Source organism: Dasypus novemcinctus, chromosome 27 (assembly GCF_030445035.2).
Source record: "Dasypus novemcinctus isolate mDasNov1 chromosome 27, mDasNov1.1.hap2, whole genome shotgun sequence".
In the NCBI taxonomy this organism is placed as follows: Eukaryota; Metazoa; Chordata; class Mammalia; order Cingulata; family Dasypodidae; genus Dasypus; species Dasypus novemcinctus.
In genome coordinates this window covers 30,660,621-30,686,409 of record NC_080699.1, presented here as the reverse complement: position 1 = coordinate 30,686,409, position 25,789 = coordinate 30,660,621, and the positions used below count along the sequence as shown (strand labels likewise).

The 25,789-nt window shown below is 35.7% G+C and overlaps 2 protein-coding genes and 1 pseudogene across 2 annotated transcripts; all 3 read right to left on the bottom strand.

Moving 5' to 3' along the window:
* Nucleotides 1–3,116: 3,116 nt before the first annotated feature.
* On the bottom strand, nucleotides 3,117–4,091 carry LOC101419041 (olfactory receptor 8G50-like). Its single transcript, XM_004459554.4, has one exon. It carries the CDS (start codon nucleotides 4,050–4,052, stop codon nucleotides 3,117–3,119), a length of 936 nt encoding a protein of 311 aa, XP_004459611.2. The 5' UTR covers nucleotides 4,053–4,091.
* Nucleotides 4,092–10,970: 6,879 nt separating this feature from the next.
* LOC131276276 (putative olfactory receptor 8G2) lies at nucleotides 10,971–14,332 on the bottom strand. Its single transcript, XM_071212286.1, is given in 5 exon segments — nucleotides 10,971–11,093; nucleotides 11,538–11,716; nucleotides 11,840–11,998; nucleotides 12,001–12,356; nucleotides 14,307–14,332. Coding segments are annotated over 5 exon segments (843 nt in total).
* Nucleotides 14,333–22,391: 8,059 nt separating this feature from the next.
* LOC101418594 (olfactory receptor 8G50-like) lies at nucleotides 22,392–23,290 on the bottom strand (annotated as a pseudogene).
* Nucleotides 23,291–25,789: the final 2,499 nt, after the last annotated feature.

Genomic DNA, 25,789 nt, shown 5'->3' with positions numbered 1-25,789 from the left:
AGCATAAAAGAAACTAATGTCCTTTATAGCCACCATTCCATCCCTGAATCACTTTCTGCATGTGTGTGTGTTTGATTCACAGCCAAAACTATTCCTAACTTATATAGAACGTAAAATCTGATTCTGCCTAAAGTCTGCCCCTATGACATATTGGTGGTCCATAAAAATGCCAATTTTAAGAGAAGGGAACTGTTTTTTTTTTTCTTTTGAATGTTAAACTTTGTAAGAGGGAATGAAAGAAAAACTCAATATGAGAACATTATCCAGATTCAACATAGCAACTAGAGTTAGAATAAATATATTGTATCATGCTTTTTCCTATTATTACATGCGTTCCCCTGTAATGGTACTTGATAAATTCTATGCATTTTTTACTTTTTTTCTCCCATGTAATACATTTCCATCTTCAAGATTCTTTATCTCTCTTTTTGTGGTGGAGATTTCTTCCTATTTTAGAATCTATCCAATATATTTACTATTTTAATAGTATATTTTCCATCAGTACTCAGAATCACTAAAGATGGTTTAGATACTTGTATACTTATTAACATTTTTTAAAAGTTTGAATACACAAATAAATATTCTGAAACATATGCAATTCTTGAAGTTATTCCTACCAATCACCCATCAGTGTGAAAAAAGTTACTAGATGATGCTTGTTCAATACATGGAGTGATAAAGTGAAAAATACACACACTTAACCCTTATAAAACATATCCAAGCAACACAAATGCATATTGGTACATAATGTATACACATATGAAAATGGGCTACATATAAACTATATACATATATGGATCAGATGCACATATACCCATACATGGATAGACAAAAACATGCACAAATATTGATATTTTGGGTAGGATTAAAAATGGGGTATGGAGATAAGGACTGCTTAGTACATAGAAATCCAAGATGGAAGTTACTTCTACTTTTGAAGCAGGAGAATAACTTCACTTTCTCATTACAAATTGGAATTTTATGGAGTTAGTCAAAGAGGATATCTCAAGGGGGTGTTAATGTTTCATGTCTAGTGGCAAGCTGATGGCATAACAAGCACAGTTTTATGCATGTGAGATGTGTTAGATGATTTAAAAAGATTTTAAATATACACTTCAACCTGATATAAGGGCTCATGCTGGGTCAGGGCAGAGTCAGTATCCCTGTGCCCTGGGCACAGCATATAGGCATTGAATACTGAAGGGTATAGTGTTAATTACATGAAGATGATCATACTTGTCTCAATAATGCAATTTCCTTGTAGACTTTGAAATTCAGAATCATCAGAAAGAACACAGTCATGAGCTGCCACCTAGAAGTCATTAAAATATCGAAACTGAAATACCTAGTCTTTACTCTGAGTAGCTATTTCAAGGAGAGATGGTGAAAGATATACAGGCACTGCTACCACCAAGACAAGATAGGTAAGCTCAGCAGCTGACGGGGAAAACACTGGGAGTTGCCACCCAGAGCTGCTGAGACTTATTAATGAGAACTATTAATTTTCAGGCAAAAAAGAAAACCTTCTGGTTGCTGTTCTCAAGAGCACCCATGAGATCTTAATTAGGAGATAGGTAGAGAATGGAGTTTACTGTTTGAAAGTCATCTTCCCAAGCTATTATACAAGTGTGAGCCACCCTTTCTATTTACATTGCCTCTCTATTAAATAGGGAAGGAGATTCACACATTCTTAGTTGCAGCTCCCAGCAACTATTTAGTGTTTGAAAAATATTTCTGCCATTTTTTCCCCAAAATGTACATTGAGTCTTTGAGTAAGAGGGTTACTTGTCATTGATTTTGCAACTTCTAGTTCTCCATGTGAATAAATGACCCAGTGTGTGTTCTTCAATTTTTTAATAATATTTTACTGAAGTATATTATTCATACATGATCATTAGGTTATAGTAAAATTTGTGAATTTACAAAACAAACATGCATATCATCATGTAAGTTTCCCATATATCTCCCCACCATCACCACCTTGCATTTTTGTGAAACACTTGTTATAAACTACAAATGGGTATCCTCAAAATATTACTACTATGGCCCATATCTTACATTTGGAGTAGTTTCCCCCTGACCCACCCTATTATTAACATCCTATATTAGTATTAAAAATTTGCTTTATTCATGAAAGAACATTCTCATACTTGTCATTTTAATCAAAGTCCATTATCCACTACTGGATTCTCTGTGTTATAAAGTCCCATGCTTTGTACAAACCATTAATAGTGTATACTCAGTAGATCTCATTTTCATCATGGAGTTGTGCTGTCATCATATCAGTGTTTTTAGAACATTTTCATTACTCCAGAAGATAAAATCCCATATCCCATTATAATGCATAGCTAAAAAGGTCACTTCTAAATCTGAGATTTTATAATGTGAGTGGAAAGGTGAGAGATCTTTCAGAGAAAGGAAATAATGAGAATAGTGTTTGCAGGAAAATAAAGTTTCTCTCCTATGGATGAAAGAGTGTTGCATAAAGAACTATTAAAGTACACATAATATATTCAGTTCTGGTTAACATTACCAATCTCTTCCACCACAGTGTTATCTCTTTGTGGATAAAAACTATGCCTTAACAACCACTATCCCTTCATATTCCTTAACATAATTCTATGAACTTAGTAAGTATTAGGGATTAAATTTTATAAATTTCATATGGTTAAAAATTATTTATTTTTGAGATCATTTTTTCAGAAGTGTTTCTCAGCACAATTTTAAACAAGGCCAGGTACCCACAGTATTGATAAGATCCAGGGATACTGACCAGACAGATTTAATACATAAATTATGATAGATAAGTCTTGTCTAACAAAGTAAAATATTCTATGCCTATAAAATATAATCATCAACACAAAAGCATTTGAAGATTTTAAGACAATGGTTTGACGTAATATGAAATACTATGAATAGACTATAGGACACCCAAGAAATGATATAGCCTTCTATGGGACTGACACTATGAATCCAGCCCTTTCTGGCACCTTCTGAATAATCAAGTGCTAGCAATACTCTCATTACTTGTGTACATACATTGCTATCTATGGACTATTCCCTTGCTGAGCTTTCTTCAGAAATTGTAACTTTTTTCTAAAACAAAATATCGTCTTTCATAGAAAACTTCTTTTTGCAAACATCTTATTTAGGGCAACTTTGACGTCCTTATTCCTCAGACTGTAGATCAGGGGGTTCAGCATTGGCACAATAATGCTATAAAACACAGAAGACACTTTTCCTTGGTCCTTTGAGCTGACAGATGATGGCTGGAGATACATGAATGCTGAAGACCCAAAAAAAACAGCAACAGCTGAGATGTGGGAGCTGCATGTCTTGAAGGCTTTGGACCTGCCCTCAGTGGAGCGGATTCGCAGGATACTGGCAATGATAAAGACATAGGATCCAAGGATGACAAGAATTGGGACAAAGATATTAAATGCACTGAAGCACCAAATTACCACTTCATTGATAAAAGTGCTGGAGCAGGAGAGAGCCATTAGGGGAAAAGGATCACAGAAGTAATGGTTTATTATATCAGCCTTACAGAAATACACTCTTAACATGCAGGTTGTGTGAGCTGTGGCACCAATCAAACCCATTACATACACCCCAAATACCATCCAGGAGCAGACCTGATAAGAAATGGTAACATTATAAAGCAATGGACTACAGATGGCAGCATAACGGTCATATGCCATTACAGCCAACATGTGACATTCTGCAATAATAAAAAGAACAAAGAAGTAGAGTTGAGTCATACATGCTGCATAGGAGATGATATTCTTCTCTGACACAAAATGCACCAGCATTTTGGGGGTAATGACAGTAGAATAGCAGAGATCAATGAAGGACAAGCTGCTGAGGAAATAGTACATGGGGGTGTGCAGGGAAGAACTGAGCCCAATCAGTGTGATCATGCCCAGGTTCCCCACCACTGTGACCACATAGATTCCTAGGAAGAGGAGGAAGAGGGGCAGCTGGAGTTCAGGACGTTTTGTCAGCCCAGCGAGAATAAACTCAGTCACCATGGAATGATTTCCTGCTGTCATTTTTCTCTGGGAATTTTATGTAGGAAGAGAAGAGGGAAATGTAATGTCGGTGCTCAGTATTCCACCATACAACAAAGTTGAAAGAAATGCAAGTCTTATCATTTAGATATCTACAATTCTCCTTGCCTGTCAAAGATGCTGGAATCGCAATAATCTGGGATATGTGAATTAAGGTTGATTAGAACGATCAATGTTTTTGTTCTATATTATAGGAGAGGGGATTAGTATTACCTGTTCTCTGAATCCTGAAAGAACTAGCCTGAAAACTTTAATTGATTGTTCTCAGCACTGCACAGACCTAATTTATAATGCTTTCATCTCTTGAGCATAAATATTAGAGTTAGATTTTTACATATTAGATAACTGGGTACCATAGAGATTGAATATTTGGCCATAGTTGAGCATATAATAAATAAATGATCACACTTATGTAACAAGGCCTGTCTGTCTCTAGGTAAGGTCCTTTAACCTTCACCTTCCATCTCTTTTTTTAGCTACTCATGTCTGTTCTATATTTATCACTTTGTAATAGAGAAATTGCTTGCAATATGAGGAAAAGGCTCATGGAGAGCATTGATAATAGTGTATTGATCACTGATCCAGGCTGGAGTCCCCTTTAGTTGAGAACCAAATAACACCACTTCAAAAATACAGAAATACTGTCTCTGGAAAATAACTGGATTTTAACATCAAATGTATCACTCAAGTTGATCCCCATATGAAAGAAAGCCAAGTATTTCATTATTAGGGAATACAACAGTGTACTAAATCCAAAACTCATTCCTTCCAAAAACATTTATGAAATGCCCACCATGTCCTAAACAGTTCTTTAAATAACCTGATGTGGTCCATGATGCTTGGGTGCATATTCTGGAGGACCCAAGCTTCAATATAGCAGTTTTGCATGACACCTGCATCATTGGAATTTTGTGTGTATAGTCTTGGAGTGTTTTTCACTCAACTTCAAACCATATGTCTTAAGAGCCCTCTCTCATCTCTTAGGGACAATCAATACTAACACAGAAAGAACGTGTGTGTCGTGAGTTTAGAAGGAAATTGATGAGTTCCTGGCCAGGGATATTATGATAAGTAGAGATCCAAAATATGTAATTTAAAGCTTGAGGTATATGAACAAAACATGGGTATGAGCATTTAGATAGGAATGATTAGAAGAGGATGTTACTATTCAACACTTACCATCAACTTCCAGTCCCTTCATAAATATTATCTGACTTATTTTTCCCAGCAACCTTAGGTAATACAAGCTTATTATTACCATTTTATAGATGAAGAAACTGAAATTCAGACACTCAAATGACTAGCTTATGGTGACTCTATGGCTTTTTTATATAGACGCGGAAATGAAAAATTTGACATGAAATAAAGTTGTAATAAAACGCCTAAGCTAATACTGATAACTTCTGGAAATACCATGCTACTAAGAGCAAAGCATGCATGAAACACAAACTAGATTCAAAAAATATAAGAGCTGAAGAATTGTTATAATGATCATAGTTAAGAATAATTGAGTGATTCCAATTAGACCAGAATCTAGAATAGAACCCAGTGAGTTGAATCCTGCATTTTTTTACTTTTCCATGCTCAGATTGCTCCATGAAAGGAAGGGCATTTGGATAAAGAACCGAACTAGGTTTACAGCATTAAATCAATCAGGCAAAAAGACTACCCTTCACAAATTGCCGATTGCATCTAACGTTCTTGTAAAAGTTCCATTCTGCCACTAAAACAACTGCCTGTGATATTTGTACTTATATTGTGCAAGTCACAGCTGAAATAGGAAAACTAAAAAGCCAAAATGTAATTCTCTTTTAGTACTGTGTTTTCTCCAAGATTTTACTAGCACAGCACTCATGCTGATTGCTATGATGTATCAAAGATAATCTTAATCTTTGGGTTTGGCAGTTTTCACATACTTACTATTTTGTTGATTATCATTTAACTTAAAGTTGTGTATAAATAAAAGTAATTATATTTGAAAGATTGGGTTTTTATAAAAAATAGAAAATAGTGTTCTGTCACTCCCTTATTGCTAAAGTTTCTCGTCTATTGGAGTAGAATTCGCTCATGATTCTGAAGATATCCTAGAATGAGCATCTCTAAATAACTTTAGAACATTATGAAGGCATCTTTAAATTTATTTATCTTGAGTTCAGTGGTAGCACCAGGAAAAAGTTTGCTTTGAGATTTTTTTAATCATTAAAAGAGTTGATAAATTTTTAGATGGGCTTCAATATTTTAAATGGCATTATTAAATCCACTAACGTTTCTATGGGTTGATGAGTTATGCATGTTAACATTTCATGGTGTTGCATTATTGCAGAGTTTCTCTTTGATGCAATGAAGTTATTGACATGATTAATTTATTATTATTTGTACTTCTAACTTTAAGGTGCCCCTAGATATGCAATGCCTTAGAAGATATAATGAATTTAACATAAGATAATAAAACATATAGGGCCAAAAACATCAATTGTGAATTACAAAGTCTCAAAGCAACTGCAGATTATAGAAAATTGTTAGCTGCCACATTTCCAAAATGTGTGCTTAAAATAGTAGTAGCAAAATATAGCAGAAGAACATTTAAATTAAAATTATTAATATATTTCATGTGAAAATATTATACATGAGATAAACTGCAATTATAAAATAACATGAAAATGTTCAAAACAACATTAATGATTAATGGCGTTCATTGTTTTAGATCCCATAGTAAATTTTGCCATGAATATTAAATATCTACTGTATTGATATAGATGTACATATGATACATCATAGGTACTTAAAAATTGCATTATGAGTAAATAAATAGAGAGTGAATAAACAAACGCATACATGAATTAATAAATCAGGAGAGATGTTTAACTGAATTACTGACACCCTAATAGTTTCAAGCGTAAGTGTGGAATGAGCACACTCACCTATCTTCTTCCTGGAAACGTCAATAGACAATTTTATATGTAAAAGGAAAATGGTGCCGATGCTGGTGTCAGCTGTCTTAGCTCCCCAGCGTTCTGCTGTCCTTAGTGCTGAGAGGAAAGGCACAGTCGCAGGTCTCAGAGCCCCTCTGAAGCTGATCTGCCTCACAGGTCAGCATCTCAAATTGGAAATGTTCAGTTTCTTTCTCTCCAGCTTCAGGGTAATAAAAACCCTCAATTTCAGTCATTCTGATAGCTGGGCTTTGAAGGTTTGTACCTGGTTTACATGCCAAACATCAAATAAATGAAGACAAATACTCTCTAAGGACTTCCAATTCTCAGAGAAACAAGCTCTTGAGAAAAGTTATAGTTTCACTGGGAATTTCTCAAATTCTTTTACTTTTTCCTAGACGTGGGATTCCCTGACAACACTACACTTGTCAATTAGTGGTAAGGATTTGTGCATAGGGATGATGATCACATGGGGATTTTGTTAAAATGTAGATTCTAATTCAGCAGGGCTCAGTGGGGTTTGAGATCCCAAATTTCTTAAAAACTCTTAGCTGATTCTCAGCTCCCATTGTGATTAGCAGCTTTTACAGCCCCAAGTCACGTTTTGACAAATTATAACCTGCTGAGACTTGAGCTAGAAATATTTAAATCATCATAACAATGTATTGCCTTGTATAAAATATGTTTAATTTTACATGTAAATAAGTAAAATATTTTTGGTTCAATATATATTTTTGGTTCAAATATAAATTATATTTGGTTCAAAATTTATATTTGAGTAAGAATTTAGAATATTGATGTACTTATAACTTTTTGTGGCGTTCTTAATGATCTAACATCTGCTTGTTAATTTGATAATTTAAAAGGATATTTTATGATTGGGAATCTATGTTTCTTCTCATTTCTCATATTTACTTTTTCACTTTTGTTTCATACAAAACAGGAATAATTGGAAAAATCTTTGATTAAAACTGAATCAAGGTAAATTCAAAGTCATGTCTTGGAATCTCTTATAAAGTAGGGTTAAATAAATTACATTCAATTCTTTTCAAAGGAGATTGTTAGGGCAATACCAGTTTTTCTCAATTCTGACTATCTAATTAAAACCTTCAAGGGAGTTTTCAAAAATCCCAGGCTGTGCCACATATCAATTAAAACAAAATTTGGTTCTGAGGCCAGATATTCATATTTTTTAAAGGTAGAAAATACCTCTCAAACTTTAATGTGTACAGGAACCACTAGGGATCTTTTTTACAAATGCAAATTCTCTTTTATCGGTCTGTTTTGGGAGTTGAGATTATACGTGTTTATCAAATTCTCATGTTTGACCAAAGCTGCTGGTCTATGACCACTCTTTGTAAATAAAAGCATTAGTAGGTCTCGTGTTTACCTCCTTCCACAAAAATTCTTTCAGATTTGAGCAAATTTTTTCATGCTAAGAGATAAAAAAGATTCTTTAAATTTAGGAATTGTAGTAGCTACAGAATTCTGCAATATCTAAGGGAGAATATACTCTGTGTCCAGCATGCCATCTCACAGGTGCACAGACTAAGACTGACTCTTACTTCAGTGAACTAAATATAGGGAGTGAGAAAGAGAGTAGAATAGTCAGAAATGGGAAAGATATAAACAAATCTTTCCATGGATGATTACAGAATAGTGCAAACTAAGCAGAGACCCATAAAATCCATTCTTGAAATTTGTCAGGGTATGTTCTCATGCAGCAGAAAAAAATACATACATACATATATATATATATATATATTTATATAAGATTAGATGGATAATACAGATAGATAGATATAGATAGGTAGAGTTTGAATCATATCATGTTTTGATGTTTGTGACACATTGCATTATCATGTATTTTTACCTAGATTTAGTCAATTTTGCCCTGAGAATTCTACCATCATTCATCCTTTCATAAACTAATCCAAAGTATAAACTTGTATTCATCCTCATGCCTTCTTGTACTACTTCACATACTTTAGTTAGCCATAAGGCTTAACAATTGAATTTTTCAAATATCTTGAAAATCTCCTTTCCAGCTTCACTATCACTGATATGTAACAGTTTTCTTAGAATAATAAAATTACTACTGGCTAGCCTCCTTGAATTCAGTTTCATTTTCTTTCCCTCCCTCTTCCACACCAAAATAAATGTGATATTACTAACATGCAAAACTCGTTGTCAAATTAAAACTAATAAAAATACCTAGCAGTTTCTTTCCCCTACAAAATGAAGATCAAAGTCTTAAAGTAACACAGAAGTGCTTCATGAGCTGTCTTTTCTTTCCTTATCCTTGTTTCCCGCTATATTGCCTGGAGTGCTGTGTGTAGCTTGGTTTTATCACCCAAATATGACATGTATTTCTACATAGGCTTTCTTCTCTTCCTCTTCCTTTTCCTCTTATTTCTTGTCTTTCACTTAGACTGTGTTTTCTAAGTGAGGTAAAGCTTCAGGGTCATACACAATAGCACTCTTTTCATTTGCCATTTGTTAGTTTATTTGTACATATGACATAGTATATATATACAAGATTATGGTCTGCTGGACAGAGCACTGGACTATTTTCTAGGCATAAGATATATTTTGTAATTTGGCCATTTCCCTTATTTATATGATAAAAATTAAGTAAAAAATAAATGTAAGGGCTCTTTGAGAACCCACCACAATGAATGAACAAATGAAAAACAAGTATGGTAATATATGTTAAAGAAATATTATAGTTTTTTCTATATTTGGTAAACCATAGGGAGCACTACAATTTGTTATATTACAATAATAATAACATGCAGCATCAAAATAATATTAATCTGAGTAGGATATTTTGATTTGAAGAGAGATACAAGGTAACTGAGCATTTAAAATGTCACACAAAATCACAGTTAAAAATGTTAAATGCTGTGAAATGGTAAAGTAATAAAATGATGGCAGAGAAGACACATTTAATGGTGAAACTGACAAGAAAGAGAAACTGTAAGGTATGGAGCAAAAGAGCATAAAGACTTGCAAGCAACAAAATAAGTAGAATTCGTGGATTTTATGAACTCTTGACACATAAGTAACCACATCATGTCTGGTATATGTATAAGACAATCTTGCATGGTCTGATCTTATACAAGTAGTTGCTATCATGTGTTACAATTTGAGTGTCAATAATGAATAATATCCTAGTCCTGCTCGTTTTGCTTTTATTGGCACAGCTTTGAAGGATTTTAGTTATTTGCACCCTGTCAAAATCAAAAGTAAGAATTGCATGGAAGATATTCAGAGGAGAGCAACAGGGCAATGTATGGAATACTTAGTGTGTAGATAGAACTGTTTAGGAGTCTTTAGACCTACCACAGTTACCTGGGGTCATAGAACACTGTGAGTAAAATTGTGAGACCTGGAACCCAACTTCTTGGGTTTGTTTCCAAGTTCAATCAGCTTATTACATTTGAGACTTTGGGCACAATGTGTAAACTCTCTAAGCTTCAGTTTTTTCATATTTAAAATGGTATTAATACTAGTACTTGCCTTGCAGGAATACTATAAATATGACATTTTTTAAAGAAGATTTATTTATTTATTTCTCTCCCCTTCCCCCACCCACCCTGGTTGTCTGTTCTCTGTGTCTATTTGCTGCGTCTTCTTTGTCTGCTTCTGTTGTTGTCAGCGTCACGGGCATCTGTGTTTCTTTTTGTTGCATTCTTGTGTCAGCTCTCCGTGTGTCAGGCAAGATTCCTGAGCAGGTTGCAATTTCTTTCGCGCTGGGTGGCTCTCCTTATGGGGTGCACTCCTAGCACATGTGGCTCCCCTAGGCGGGGGACACCCCAGCGTGGCAGGGCACTCCATGCACACATCAGCACTGTGCATGGGCCAGCTTCACATGGGTCAAGGAGGCTGGGGGTTTGAACCGTGGACCTCCCATGTCGTAGACGGACGCCGTAACCACTGGGCCAAGTCTGCCACCAAATATGACATTTTAAAGTGCTTGGTATTGCTTATCATTCATAAAATCTTGATAATATATGCTACTATCATCACCATCATCATCATCATCATCATCATCATCATCATCATCATCATCATCATAGTTGGTCCTTTGCTGCTTATATCATTATTTAAAATAAAATTAGGGATCCTTTGGTCCTTAGCAGTGTCTTTTTAAAAAAATTTAATCCACTCACAGTGCTTATCTGACTGGTGGTAATTGTGGAAGTTCCAAAGACTTCCAGGGAATTCCCTTCCATATAGTATCACTGCAATATAGGTTTGAGGGGCAAGGAGGCCTAGAAGGGAACTTTGGAGAGGGATTATATGGGAATGGAAGTATTGCTGAATAGACAAACTTGAAGAATTAATCTAATAAATTACATATCTTAACGGAGTGAAAACCAGTTTCTAATATGATATCATCACATTGATTCTATTCATGAACATGCTATATGCCCAGCATTTTCTTCAGGGAATATTTGACATCCTTATTTCACAGACTGTAAATGAGAGGATGCAGCATGGGAACAATAATAGTATAAAACACAGAGGACACTTTCCCCTGCTCTATAGAGCTGACCGATGATGGCTGCAGGTACATGAACACTGCAGACCCAAAGAAAACAGCAACAGCCGATATGTGGGAACTGCATGTGTTGAAGGCCTTGGCCCTCCCTTCAGTGGAGCAGATCCTGAGGATGCTGGCAATGATGAAGACGTAGGATGCAAGGATGGCTAGGGCAGGAGTCAGGATGTTAAATGCATTCAAGCACAGAACCAGTAACTCATTGATGTAGATGCTTGAGCAGGATAACTCCCAGAGTAGAAAGAGATCACAAAAATAATGGTTAACCACACTGGTCTTGCAGAAAAAGAGTCTCAACATTAAACCTGTATGAATTGTAGAACCAATGAAGCCCAGAACATATACTCCCATTATAAGCCAGAAGCAAATATGATAGGACATGATGACGTTATAAAGCAAGGGGCTACAGATGGCAACATTGTGGTCACATACATTGCAGCCTACATGTGACACTCTGCAATAGTAATAACCAGAAAGAAATCGAGCTCAGCCTTGCATCCAGAGTAGGAGATGGTGTTCTTCTCTGTTTCAAAGTTTACCAGCATGTTGGGGGTAACCACAGAGGAATGGCAGAGAAAAACGAAGAACAAGCTGCTGAGGAAATAGTACATGGCGGTGAACAGGGGAGAACTTAGCCCAATCAGTGTGATCATGCCCAGGTTCCCCACCACTGTGACCGCATAGCTTCCTAGGAAGAGGAGGAAGAGGGGCAGTTGGAGGTCAGGTTGTTGTGTCAGCCCAGCAAGGCCAGGGAATGATTTCCAGGGTCCCTTATCCTCTTGGCAGGTTCTAAGTCAAAAAAGAGAAAATAAATGCACTCTTACCTGTGTGTGGGTATATGTTCGAGTGTGTGCACAAATGTTTGTGTTTGTGTGGATGGGGAAAATTGTAATTCTGTGGAGATAATTACTTTATCCATCCTCACAACTGATTCATATTGCAGAGTATTCTTGAACTTCTCCAGCTACTCAAAAAAACCATTTATTCTGGTTTTCTGGAGTAGGAATTTTAGACTTCAAGGACATTATAGTCAAGCATATCATAACTTTTTAATAGAAAACAACAATTTAGGAATTTTTAAGACAGGTAGAAGGAAGGTTACTAAGTGTTATTCTAAGGGTACTTGTTTTTATCTTCATATTTCACATTTATTATTAATGCCATGCATGTTAAAAGGCATAATGATTAAATTTTCATTTGACCCAGAATATTAAGGGTAGTGAATGAGTTCTGCAATTAATAAAGAGAGTTCTTAAATCTCTGAAAACTAGTGATATTAGTTTGAGTTATTTTCTTTACTAAAATCCCAACCCAAATTAGCTGAGTGGACAGACAGCTGCCAGTACCTTTCCATCATGAAACTTCATGGTTCCAGTTTCCTTTATGCAGAGCTTCTATTCAGCAAGGCTGGAAGAAAACTTCTTGGCCGTTCTTATGCTTATATCTCAACAGTTCCACCCACGGTGAGGAACAGCCTTCCTTGTTTCTAATTTGAATAACCCCAGGAAAGTAATATAAAGACCTAAATTTAGGTCATGTATTCTTCTTCTGTGCCCAGGGTAACAACAGGCTATGATTGGTCTTCCTTAATAGAACTTCATGGCTGAAAGCAGTGGAGGTCTGAAGACTACTATGGTTCCCGAAACGAGACGGGTTCTTTGGTGACAAACCATAAGCGTCTTTCATACTGCTCAGGTTTTATAATCATGTATTTTACTTGTGGTTGACAGAAGCTAATATGTGTATTACTAGACCATAGAAAAGGCAATGAGCAATTTTAGTCTAAGTTCAATACTAGTATATTTAGTTGCAAAGAAAAGAAATAGAATCTACAACATTGAAATTCATAGTCCTTCTTAATCCTCAAGGATCAGCTGGATTAGTATGCTCTTTGGCGATGCAATACTGTATATGAAATACTGAGAAACTTGGCAATTTAGGGATCTAGAAATCTTGTTATCTAAAAATAGCTGAAATAACTGGGTATATTTGACTAGCAAATATAAATCCACATAGTACACGCTATTTTGAAATGTTTAAAATGTTGCTGTATTTAAGAGGTTTTAGAACCGTTTTGTATGTCTCCAAAAGACTGAACTATGACTACAAGCTGGAAACTATGGGGAAACATATTTTGTTTCACAGCAAGGAAAATTCTGATGGTCAGAAACTAATTGCCTTAATGCGCAGCCTACTACTCACAACTAGAAAAAGTCAAGCACAGCCTGAATAATCACATAGGAGAATTTATTCAAGTACACAAACACTGGATGGGACATTTGATAAATCATCTTCATTAACTAACTCTCTCTTCCAATTTGAAGACTCAAGGTTTTTATAGTTTCAAATTGCAAGGTTAATACATTAGACAGTCTTGAGTTCAAATCTCAGCTCAACCACATATCTGTTGCTTGACTTGGACTATTACTCCAATCTCCAAGCATCTTAAAAATTGAACTGTTACTATCTATCTCTTGGAGGTGTTATGACACTAAATGAATCTTGCCTACAAGGTGTTTAGCATAGTCCCTGGCTCTTAGTAAGACCCGAATAAATGTTAGTAATGCCGTATACTTGTAACCTCTTGAATTTCTCTCTAAAATACATTTCATTTACCCACAATTTTCAGTCCCATATATATGACCATAATTTATTTTCTCAGGATATTTACCACGCTTCTTTCTCTATGTTATTATGTACAAGAAGGAGAGATGCAGAATTATTTAAAAGCATATTTACCTCTTAAAATCATTACTATTCTCCATGGTCTTCAAATAAATTTAAAACCAATTGTTATGTCTATGCATCCCTGAATTTCTTTCTGACATTCACATTTACCACTACACTTACCATATAGCAATCCTCAATATATATGTGTAAAATGAAAATTTTAAAAGTAGTTTAGAGATAAGTTAGCATAAACTTAATATAAGAGAACAACAACATCTCTATGCCTGAGTTGAAATGATCAAACAGAAAAGTGTTTATCTTGATTTTAGGGGGTACAGGAAGATATGAAAACCTGTAATCATTAGAGAGAGTGAATATTAGAGGACGGGGGGATATATAAATAACAATTTGCATGCCCATTTGCTCTGATAGGGGGCCTAGCACAGAGGACTTTTAAGTATTTATGAGTCAAAAACTGAGACTGAGTCATCATCCTTCTTCCTAGAGAGCTCAGTGCTTTGTAGTGTTCTCCTCCACGGTCCTAGAGGGGAGATGGTTCTGAAGATGCTGGGGGGTAATTGAAAACTAACCTTGCAGTTCTGAGGGAGTGCTTGGTGCTGATGGAGTCATAGTGTATATTCTCCTTTGGTAATTATTCTGAGTACAGGGCCTGATCTCAGATGATGTCCATGCGAGGGCCATCCTGCCCATTGCAATGATTGGTTGATCTGGCATAAATATTTTATACTCCAAGTATAAATACTAAGTATCTTATTAGAAAAAAAAAATCATAATGGCCTCCCACTAGAATCTTATCCCACAGGTAACAACTCATGGGAAAAGATGTAATTAAGGTGTCCCTACTGTCAAGTAATTACTAGTTTCACATAGGTAGGAGTTATTGCTCTTGTTAGATTATTGGAGGGAAACAAGGATGTGCCATATTGTTAGGGCTCCAGTGGATTTCCTGTTAAGTCATTTAAAAATTCAAAGTTTTAGGACATTTTTTTCTGTATTTTTTGGTCTTTATTTGTTTTTTTAATGTTACATTAAAAAAAAATGAGGTCCCCATATATCCCCCACCTCCCTCACCACACTCCTACCCCCATAACAACAACCTCCTCCATCACCGTGACGCATTCACTGCATTTGGTGAATACATCTCTGAGCACCACTACACCTTATGGTCAACAGTCCACACCATAGCCCACACTCTCCCACAGGCCACCCAGGGGGCCATGGGAGGACATACAATGTCTGGTAACTCTCCTGAAGCACCACCCAGGACAGCCCCAACCCCCAAAAATGCCCCCACATCACATCTCTTCCTCCCACTCCCTACCCCCGGCAGCCACCATGGCCACTTTCTCCACACCAATGCCACATTTTCTTTGATTACTAATCACAATAGTTCATGAATAGAATATCAGTAAGTCCACTCTAATCCATACTCTATTCCTCCATCCCGTGGACCTTAGAATGGTTGCGTCCACTCCACATCTATATCAAGAATTGCTGGATGCAATTCTGCTTTCTGTTGTAGGCACTCTTGGCTCCCTGGTATGGTGGTTGACCTTCTTCACCTCCATGTTAGCTGAGTAGGGTAAGTCCAATAAACCATGGTGTAGGAACTGCAAGTCTTTTGAGGCTCAGGGCCTGGCTATCACATGGTTAGTACAGAGATTCAGGTCCCCTGGGTATACATTAAACCCCAACAACAACTACAGTTCCGGTAAAAGTAACAGGAGAGGCTTATGGACAAAGATCACATCTGAGTCCAACTCCATCACACAGAAACACAAACTCCAAAGAGTTTCAGAAAATTTTGATGACATAGACTAACTATCTTAAAACATCAATTTCAACAGGAAAAAAATAGAAGACCTAGGAAAACAACCTACTATGTAAGATTTCAGTATTTAATTTTAATTGATCTTTATTATCTTTATTTGCATAGGATATACTCATAGTATTGCTTAGAAAATTTTAATTTGGGGACTGAATAAAATAATATGACAAATATTTCAATAAAGAGTTCCTAAGAAACCTAACGATGACAGCTAATCCATGCTTTTTTTCTTCCTAACACAAACAAAACTGAATTATAGAGGAAACATATGCATTAATAGATTATTTTATTTCTCTAAGGGATGGCTAATTTTAATTGTCAACTTAGCTAGTGTATAATGCCCCGTTGTTCGATCAAACATGGTCCAGATATTGCTGTGAAAGTATTTTGTAGATATAATTCACATCTATAATTGGTTTACTTGAGCAAAGGAGATTACCCTCAATAATGTGCGTGGGCCTCATCCAATCTGAGGTTTCTCAGAAATGAAGAAATTCGGCCTGTCCACCTGCCCTACATAGATCATACTTACCAATAAATCTCTTAACAGATATACCCGAATGTGTTTGTGTGTATTCATAGGTACATATAGAAAAGATACACACATAAATAGCTATAGACCTCTGAAGAACTCTGAATGATACACCTATAAAGACTGAATTATATTACTTGATATAAAATACATATGAAAATTTTTTTTGTTGTTGTTAATCATTTTTATTTTTTTTATTTTTTATTTTTTATTCATTTTTTAAAAATATTACATTCAAAAAATATGAAGTCCCATTCAACCCCACCACCCCCACCCCCCACTCCCCCCACAGCAACACTCTCTCCCATCGTCATGACACATCCATTGCATTTGGTAAATACATCTCTGGGCATCACTGCACCTCATAGTTAATGGTCCACATCATAGCCCACACTCTCCCACGTTCCATCCAATGGCTCCTGGGGGGATCTACAATGTCTTGTAATTGTCCATGAAGCACCCAGGACAACTCCAAGTCCCGAAAACGCCTCCCCATCTCACCTCTTCCTCCCATTCCCCGCACCCAGCAGCCACCATGGCCACCTTTCCCACACCAATGCCACATTTTCTCTGTGGACATTGGATTGGTTGTGTCCATTGCACATCTATGTCAAGAGGGGGCTTAGATTCCACATGGGTACTGGATGCAATCCTCCTGCTTTCAGTTGTAGGCACTCTAGGTCCATGGTGTGGTGGTTGACATTCTTCAACTCCATGTTAGCTGAGTGGGGTAAGTCCAATAAATCAGAGTGTAGGAGTTGAAGTCTGTTGAGGTTCAGGGCATATGAAAATTTTTATTCAAAATATTTATTGAATGTTATATCATTTTGAGAGAATGATTACAATTTACTTTCAATATTTTATTGCAAGATGCAGAGCTTTAAAATGTTTATTTTTAAGTTGATTTTGCCAACTGTCATGAAAAATATAGAAATTTTGTAATAGAATAATTCATAAACTCTTTAGAAAGTTTTGCTTATCAACAAATATAAAACCCTAGACCAAAACATCTGTTACAATGCTAGATCCAATTTCTGTTCTTAAGAATTTGACAATTTTGGTAGGTATAATTATCACCAGCATTCATTAACAGTAAACAATGCCAGAAAGGACTTTATTATTATAGTTTCTGGGTTAAATCAGAAATGTGTCTGGTAATAACCTGAAGTGGTAAGAAAATACATGAAACAATAGATACTTGTCTTTTCAAAGATATGTAAAATTCAGAAAAGCAGGTTAGAGTCAAGAGGAGGATAGGACAGTAGCTTGAATGAAGACAAGTCATTGGAATGAGCTCAGAATTGTTGAGGTATTATATGAGCTACCCCATCTAGCATGGTAGACACCTTTATAGTAGATCTGAACAGTTATAAATATATCAATTCATTTTACTTATGCATTATGCATTATATTTTAATCACATTTAACCCTATTATTCTTCTTATTTACAATGCTTAATCCAAATGTCAAACATGTGAGAGAACAACACAGAGTTGTCTGTGACTGTATACAAATTTTTTAAGGTATGCTAGGTAGATACTACTAGTTATCCCTAACATTCATTCTTCTTTCCTTCCTCAAGATCAGAAGATATTCCGAATCTTAGTTTGCCACATGGTCATATAGAATATGGCCTGCCATATCCAGTAGTGTTCTTCAAGTGAAGGAACATTTCCTATTCCTTCCACATCTTCCTTTCTGCTGGTTGGGTTGTAAAGATAAAGGATAGATCTGGAGCCATTATTTGAGAGCACAAGAGAAAAGCTACATGTTGTAGCCAGCAGAGCATAAAAGGAAACTAATGTCCTTGATGAGCCATGATTCCATGAATCACCTGTGTGTGTATGTGTGTGTTCGATTCATATCCAAAGCTACTCTTAACTTATATAGAAGGTAAAAGCTGATTCTGCCTAAAGTCGGTATCAGTGATACAGTGGTGATCCAAAAAAATTGCCGGTTTTAAGTGGGAAACTGTTTTTTATTCTTTTGAATATTAAACTTTATGAGAGGGAATGAAAGACAAACTCAATATGAGAACATTATCCAGATTCATCATAGTAGTTAGTGTTAGAATAAATATACGGTTTTATATCATGCTTTTTCCTATTATTACATGACTCACCCTGTAATGGTACTTGATAAATACTATGCATTTTGTACCTTTTTTCTCACATGTAATAGGTCTCTTCAATCTTCTTTATCTCTCTTTTTGTGGTGGAGATTTGTTTCTATTTTGGAATCTATTTAATACCTTTACAATTTTAATAGAATATTTTCCATCAGTAGTCAGAATCACTAAAGATGTTTAGATGCTTTTATACTTAACACTTTCAAAAAGTTTGAATATGTAAACAAATGTTTAGAAACACATGGAATTCTGAAAACAGTTATTCCTACCTCAGAAATTAATATGAAAAAAGTTTCTATATGATGTTTTTTTCATACATAGATTAATAAAATAAAAAATACACACACATTGCCCTTATTAAACATATCCAAGCAACACAAATGCATATTGGTATATAATGTGTGCAGATAAGCAAATGGGCTACATATAAAATATTCTTATATGTGGATCACATACACATATGCACATACATGGATAGACAAAAACATGCACAAATATTGATATTTTTGGTAGGATTAAAAAAAAATAGGGTATGGAGATAAGGACCGCTTAGTACATAGAAAGCCAAGAAGGAAATTTTTTCTAGTTTTCAAGAAGGAGAATAACCTCACCTTCTCATTACAGCTTTGGATTTTATGGTGTAAGTTAAAGACTGATATCTCAAGGAAGTGTTAATGTCTCATATCTGATGGCAAGCTGATGACAAAATAAGCGCAGTTTTATGCATGTGAGGCCAGTCAGATGATTTTAAATATACACTTCAACCTGATGTAAAGGTTCATATTGGATCAGAGAGGAGTCAGTATTCCTGTGCCCTGGGCACAACATAAAGGCATTGAATAGTCAAGGGTATAGTGTTACTTGAAGATGACCATACTTGTCTCCCTAATGCAATTTCCTTGGAGACTGAAGTTTAGAAGCATCAGAAAAACACAATCATAAGCTGCCACCTAAAAGTCATCATAATATTGAAATAGAAATAGAAAGAGAAATATATGGATGTTGTGGGAAACTGGCTTACCTGTTTGTTATTGTAAACGTTACACCTGTTAAATGTAGCAGTTGTTAGATGTTGCAGTTGTTTCCTGTTATTGTAAATGATGTTGCAGTTCAGACAGCAAACAGCTGCTTGGTAGTTTCCCAAAGATGCGGTGAAAAAACTAGGGTTGAGGCTCTCATTTCCAGAAGCTGTGTGTCTCCCGGTCCCAGGTTTGTCTCCCCTCTTGTGTCTCTACCTTTATTTCTGCATTGCCTTCCCTTCAAGCCAACCTATTGTGAGCTGAATGCAGCATATGGACTTCACTCAGAGGGGCTATTCCAAGGAGAGATGATGAAGGATATCCAGGCACTGCACCCACCAAGACAAGGTGTGTGAACTCAGCAACTGACAGGGGGAAACACTGGGAGTTGCCACCAAGAGCTGCTGATATTGATTAATGAAAACTATTACTTCTCAGGAAAAATAGCAAGTTTTCTAATGCTGTTCTCAAGAACACCCATGAGAGCGTAATTAGGAAAAAGGATGTGAAGGGAAGTTATCTTCCTAAGCTAATATCCAAGTATGAGCAATCTTTTCTATTTACACTACCAATCTACTAAATAGCAAAAGGAATTCACACATTTGTTTTGCAGTTTCCAGCAGCTACTTAGTGTTTGCAAAATATTTCTGCCATTTATTTCCCAAAATCCAGTGAGTCTTTGGGTAGGAAGGTTGTCATTGATCAGAAAACAATTTTCCAACCTTAACTTCCCCTTGTGAATAAATGACTCATAGGAGTTTTCTTCAATTTTTTCAATAAAATTTTATTGAAGCATATCATTCATAAATGAACATATGTAAACAATAATTGTATAGTGTATTACTTAACCAAAGGGTTACTGATGCAAAATACCAGAAATCAGTTGGTTTTTACAAAGGATATTTTTTGGGGGTAGAAGCTTACATTTACCAGGCCATAAAGCATAAGTTACTTTCCTCACCAGTCTTTTGCCACAGGTTGGTGCAGTATGGCTGCCGATGTATGCCAGGGTTCAGGCTTCCTGGATCCTTCTCTTCCTGGGGTTCAGTTCTCTCTCTACTCAGCTCCTCTGTTTTCTCCACAAGGTCAGTGTTAGACTCTGAAGCACTCTAGGCATTGCCTCTCTCCACAAGGCCAGCTGCAGACTATCAGGTAAATGGCTTTGTCTAAGGAACTGTCAGTATTTCTCTGTGTTCCTCTTTTGTGTGTTCACTTCCTAGGCTCCAGCCTAAAACTCCATTATCAAGATCCAACATTAAAAACTCCAACTCCAAAACTCCAACTCTGCCCTTTGCCATGTCCTCTATCTGCCATGTCCTTTGGGGATGGGGACTCAACACCATACTGACAGGGCCCAATCAAAGCCCTAATCATAATTTAATCATGCCAGGTACAGACAACTTTATAAACATAATCCAATATCTATTTTTGGAATTCCTGAACTTTATCAAACTGCTATAGATAGCAAAATATGCGAATTTACAAAACAAACATGCATACCATCATGTAAGTTTCCCATAGATCTCCTCACCACCAACACCTTACATTTTTGTGAAACATTAGTTACAAACTATGAAAGGGCATCATAATATTACTACTAACTATAGCTCAAGTCTTACATTTGGTCTATTTTCCCCTGAACCACCCATTTATTAACACCCTATATTAGTATTATATATTGGTTTTTGTTCACGAGGGAACATTCTCATGCTTGTCCTTTTAACCACAGTCCATCATCCACCACTGGATTCCATGTGCTATACATTCCCACGCTTTGTGCAATCCATTCAGTGTGAACACTCAGTGGCTCTCATTTTCTTCAGAGCTGTGCTGTCAGTTTTAGAACCTTTTTATTGCTCCAAAAGGAAAATGCACAGTCAAAAAAGTTCACTTCTGAATCTGAGTTTTTATAATGTGAGTGAAAAAGTAAGAGCTCTTTCAAAGAAAGGTAATAATGAGAACAGTATTCTCAGGAAATTAAACATTCTTTCCTATGGATGAAAGAAGGTTGCATAAAGAAATGTTGAATTACAAAAAATACATGGTTAACATTACCAATCTCTACCACAACAGTCTTTTCTCCTGTGGATAGAACCTATGTCTTATCACCCACCATATCCCTTCATATTCTTTAACATAATTCTATGTAATCAGTAAGCATTAGGGATTGAATTTAATAAATTTCACATGGTTAAAAATTATTTCTTTTAGAGATCACTTTTTCAGAGGTGTTTCTCGGTACAATTTTAAACAAGAGCAGGTACTCTTAGTATTGATAAAATCAAAGGATATGATTGGATGGATTTGATGCATAAATTATGATCAATAAGTCTTGTCTAACAAAGTGCTATATTCCTATAAAGTATAATTATCCGCACAAAATTCTTTAAAGATTTTAAAACAATGGTTTAAGGAAATACAGGTTACTATGGGTAGATTATGGGGCATCCAAGGAATGATAGAGCCTTCCATCAGACTGACACTATGAATCCAGCCTTAACTTAGCATCTTCTGAGTAATCAAGTACTGGCAATAATCTCATTACTTGTGTATATACCAGGCTCGACTCTTTCCTTGCTGAACTTTCTTCAGAAATTATAACTTTTTGCTAAAATAAAATGCTCTCTCATAGGAACTTTCTTTGTTCAAACATCTTACTTAAGGCAACTATGACATCCTTATTCCACTGTAGATCAGGGGGATCAAGCCTTGGCACAATAATGGTATAAAACAGAGAAGACCCTTTCCCTTGATCCATGGAGCTGATAGATGATGGCTGCAGGTCCATGAACACTGCAGACCCAAAGAAAACAGTGACAGCTGAGATGTGGGAGCTGTACATCTTGAATGCTTTGGACCTACCCTCAGTGTAGTTGATTTGCAGGATACTGTCAGTGATAAAGCTATAGGACCCAAGGATGGCAAGAGATGGCCAAATATATTAAATGCACTGAAGCACCAAATTACCACCTCATTGAAATAAATGTTGGAGCAGGAGAGAGCCAGTAGTGGAAAAGGATCCCAGAAGTAATGTTTTATTATCAACCTTACAGAAACATACCTTAACATGTAGGATGTATGAGTGTGGCACCAATCAAGTCCATTATGTACACCCTAACTACCATCCAGGAGTAGACCTGATAAGACATGGTGACATTATAAGGCAATGGACTAAGAAGGTGCATAACTGCCATATGCCATTACAGCCAACATGTGGCATTCTGGAACAATAAAAAGAACGAAGAAGTAGAGTTGAGTCATACATGCTGCATAGGAGATAATATTCCATTCTGACACAAAATGCACCAGCATTTTGGGTGTAATGGTGGTGGAATAGCAGAGAACAATGAAGGATAAGCTGCATGGAAATAGTACCGGGCTGTTCAGGAGAGTACTAAGGACAATCAGTGTGATCATGCCCAAGTTTTCCACTACTGTGGCCACATAGATTCCTAGGAAGAGGTGGAAGAGGGGCAGCTGGAAGTCAGGACATTGTGTCAGCCCAGCAATGATGAACTCAGTCATTATGACTTCATAAATTTTCTCTGAAAATTTTATATAGGACGAGAAGAAGGAAATTTAATGTAGGTGTTCACTGTCCCACCACAGAATGAAATATGAAAGAAATGCAAGTCTTATCATTTAGATATCTACAATTCTTTTGGTCTGTAGAAGAGGCTGGGATCCCAGTAATCTGGGATATGTGATACATGTGAATAAATATTGAATTCAACCATCCCTGTTTTTGTTCTATGTTATAGGATTGGGGATTAGTATTACCTAGTCTCTGAACACTGCAGTAACTGGTCTGAAAACTTTGACTTTTCTCAGCACTATCCATACCTAATTTATACACCTTTCAACTCTTTTGCAGCATAAATACTAGTATTAAAATTTCACATATTAGATAATTGTGTATCATAGAGATTGAATATTTGTCCACAGTTAGGCATATAATAAATAGGTGATCAAACTTATGAGACACGCCCTCTCTGTTTCTATGTAAGGTCCTTTCCGGTTTCGTCTTATATCTGTTCTTTTAGTTACTCATGTCTGTTCTCCCATCTTTATCACTTTGTCATATCAGGGAAATTGCTCACAACAATTAAAGTGAGGAAAGGTCATGTAAAGCATTGACAATAGTGTATTGACCTTTCATCCAGGCTGGATTCCCCTTTAGTTGAGTACCAAATAGCACCACTTCAAAAATACAGAAATACTCTCTCTAGAATATAACTGGATACTTAACACTAAAATATCACTAAATTTGATCCCCATATGCAAGAAGGTTGAGTGTTTTGTTATTAGGAGAGTACAACAGTACAGAACACTAAATCCAAAATTCATTCCTTCCAAAGACAGTTATGGAATGGCCACCATATCCTAAGTACTTTATAGTAACTTGATGTGATCCATGACCCTTGGAGTGCATATTCTGTAGGACCCAAGCTGCAGTATGGCAATTTTGCATGATGATTGTAGAAATATTGTGTTGGTATATTTTTCATTCACCTTCAACCTGATATTTTAAGAGCCTTCTATCATCTCTCAGAGACAATCAAGACCAACACATAAAGAATATTTGCATGGGTTGTGAGCTTAGAATGAAACTGATTAGTTCCTGGCCCAGGATACTGTTCTATTTTCAAAAGAAAGAGATACAAAAGATATGATTTGAAACTAGGAGTATATATTTAAAAAACATGCTTATGAGCATTTAGATAGGAATGATTGGATGAGGATGTTACTATTAAATACTTTCCATCACTTTCCAGTCACTTCATAAATATTATCTGACTTATTTTCCCCAGCAACCTTAGGCAGTACTAGCTTATTATTCCCATTATAGACAAAGAAAGTGAAATTTAAAGACTCAAGTCACTTGTTTATGGTGACTCTATGGCTTTCATTGTAGATATATAAATGAAAAATTTGACATGAAATAAAGTTGTAATACAAAACTTGAGCTAATACGGATATCTTCTGGAAATACCATGCTGCAAAAAGCAAAGCATGCACAAAACACAAGATAGATTCAACAAATGTAAGATCTAAAGAAATGTTATAATGAGGATAATTAAGAATAAATGAGTGATTCCAATTAAATCAGAATCTGGAATAGATTTCACTGAATTGACTCCTGCATGTGTTACTTATCCAACCATATTGCTCAGTGAAGTGAAGTTCATGTAGATAAAGGACTCACCTAGGTTTACAGCATTAAATAAATCAAGCAAAAAGCCATTATCTTTCCCAAATTGTCAATTGCATCTAAAGTTCTAGTAAAAGCAATGTTCCATTCTGCAACTAAAATACTGCCTGTGTTATTTGTGCTTATACTGTGCAGGTCAAGCTGAAAACGGGTAACTAAAAAGCCGAAATAGAATTCTTTTTTAGTACTGTGTTTTTACCAAGATTTTGCTGGTACAACACTCATGATAATTACTCTGATACATCAAAGCTAATCTTAATCTTTGGGTTTGGAGGTTTTGACATGCTTTCTATTTTGTTTATCATCGTTTAAAGTTGTGTAAACATCTAAGTAATTATATTTGAAAGTTTGGGATTTTATAAAAAATAGGAAATGGTTTTCCGTCACTCCTTTATTGTTAAAGTGTCTCAGGAATATTAGTAGAAGTCACTCATGATTCTGAAGATATCCTAAAATGAACATCTCTAAATAACTTTAAACACTATAAAAATATGCTGAAAGTTATTTATCTAGAGTTCAATGGTAGGACCGGGAAAAACAGTTTGCTTGGAGATTTTTAATCATTAAAAGTGTTGATAACTTATTAGATCTGCTCCTATAAACATTGCTAAGTGATGTTTTTAAACCCACTAACATTTTTTAGGACTGATGAGTGATGCATTTAATATTTCATGGTGTTGCGTTATTGCAGAGCATCTTTTTGAAGCAATGAAGTTACTGACATGATAAACATATTATTATTTGTACTTCTAAATTTAAGTTTTCTTTAGTTATGCAATGCCTTAAAAGATATAATAAATTTTAAAAAAGAT

Coding starts and splice junctions, on each gene's coding strand:
- LOC101419041 (XM_004459554.4), bottom strand. CDS start 4,052: ATGACAGCAGGAAATCATTCCATGGTGACTGAGTTTATTCTCGCTGGG.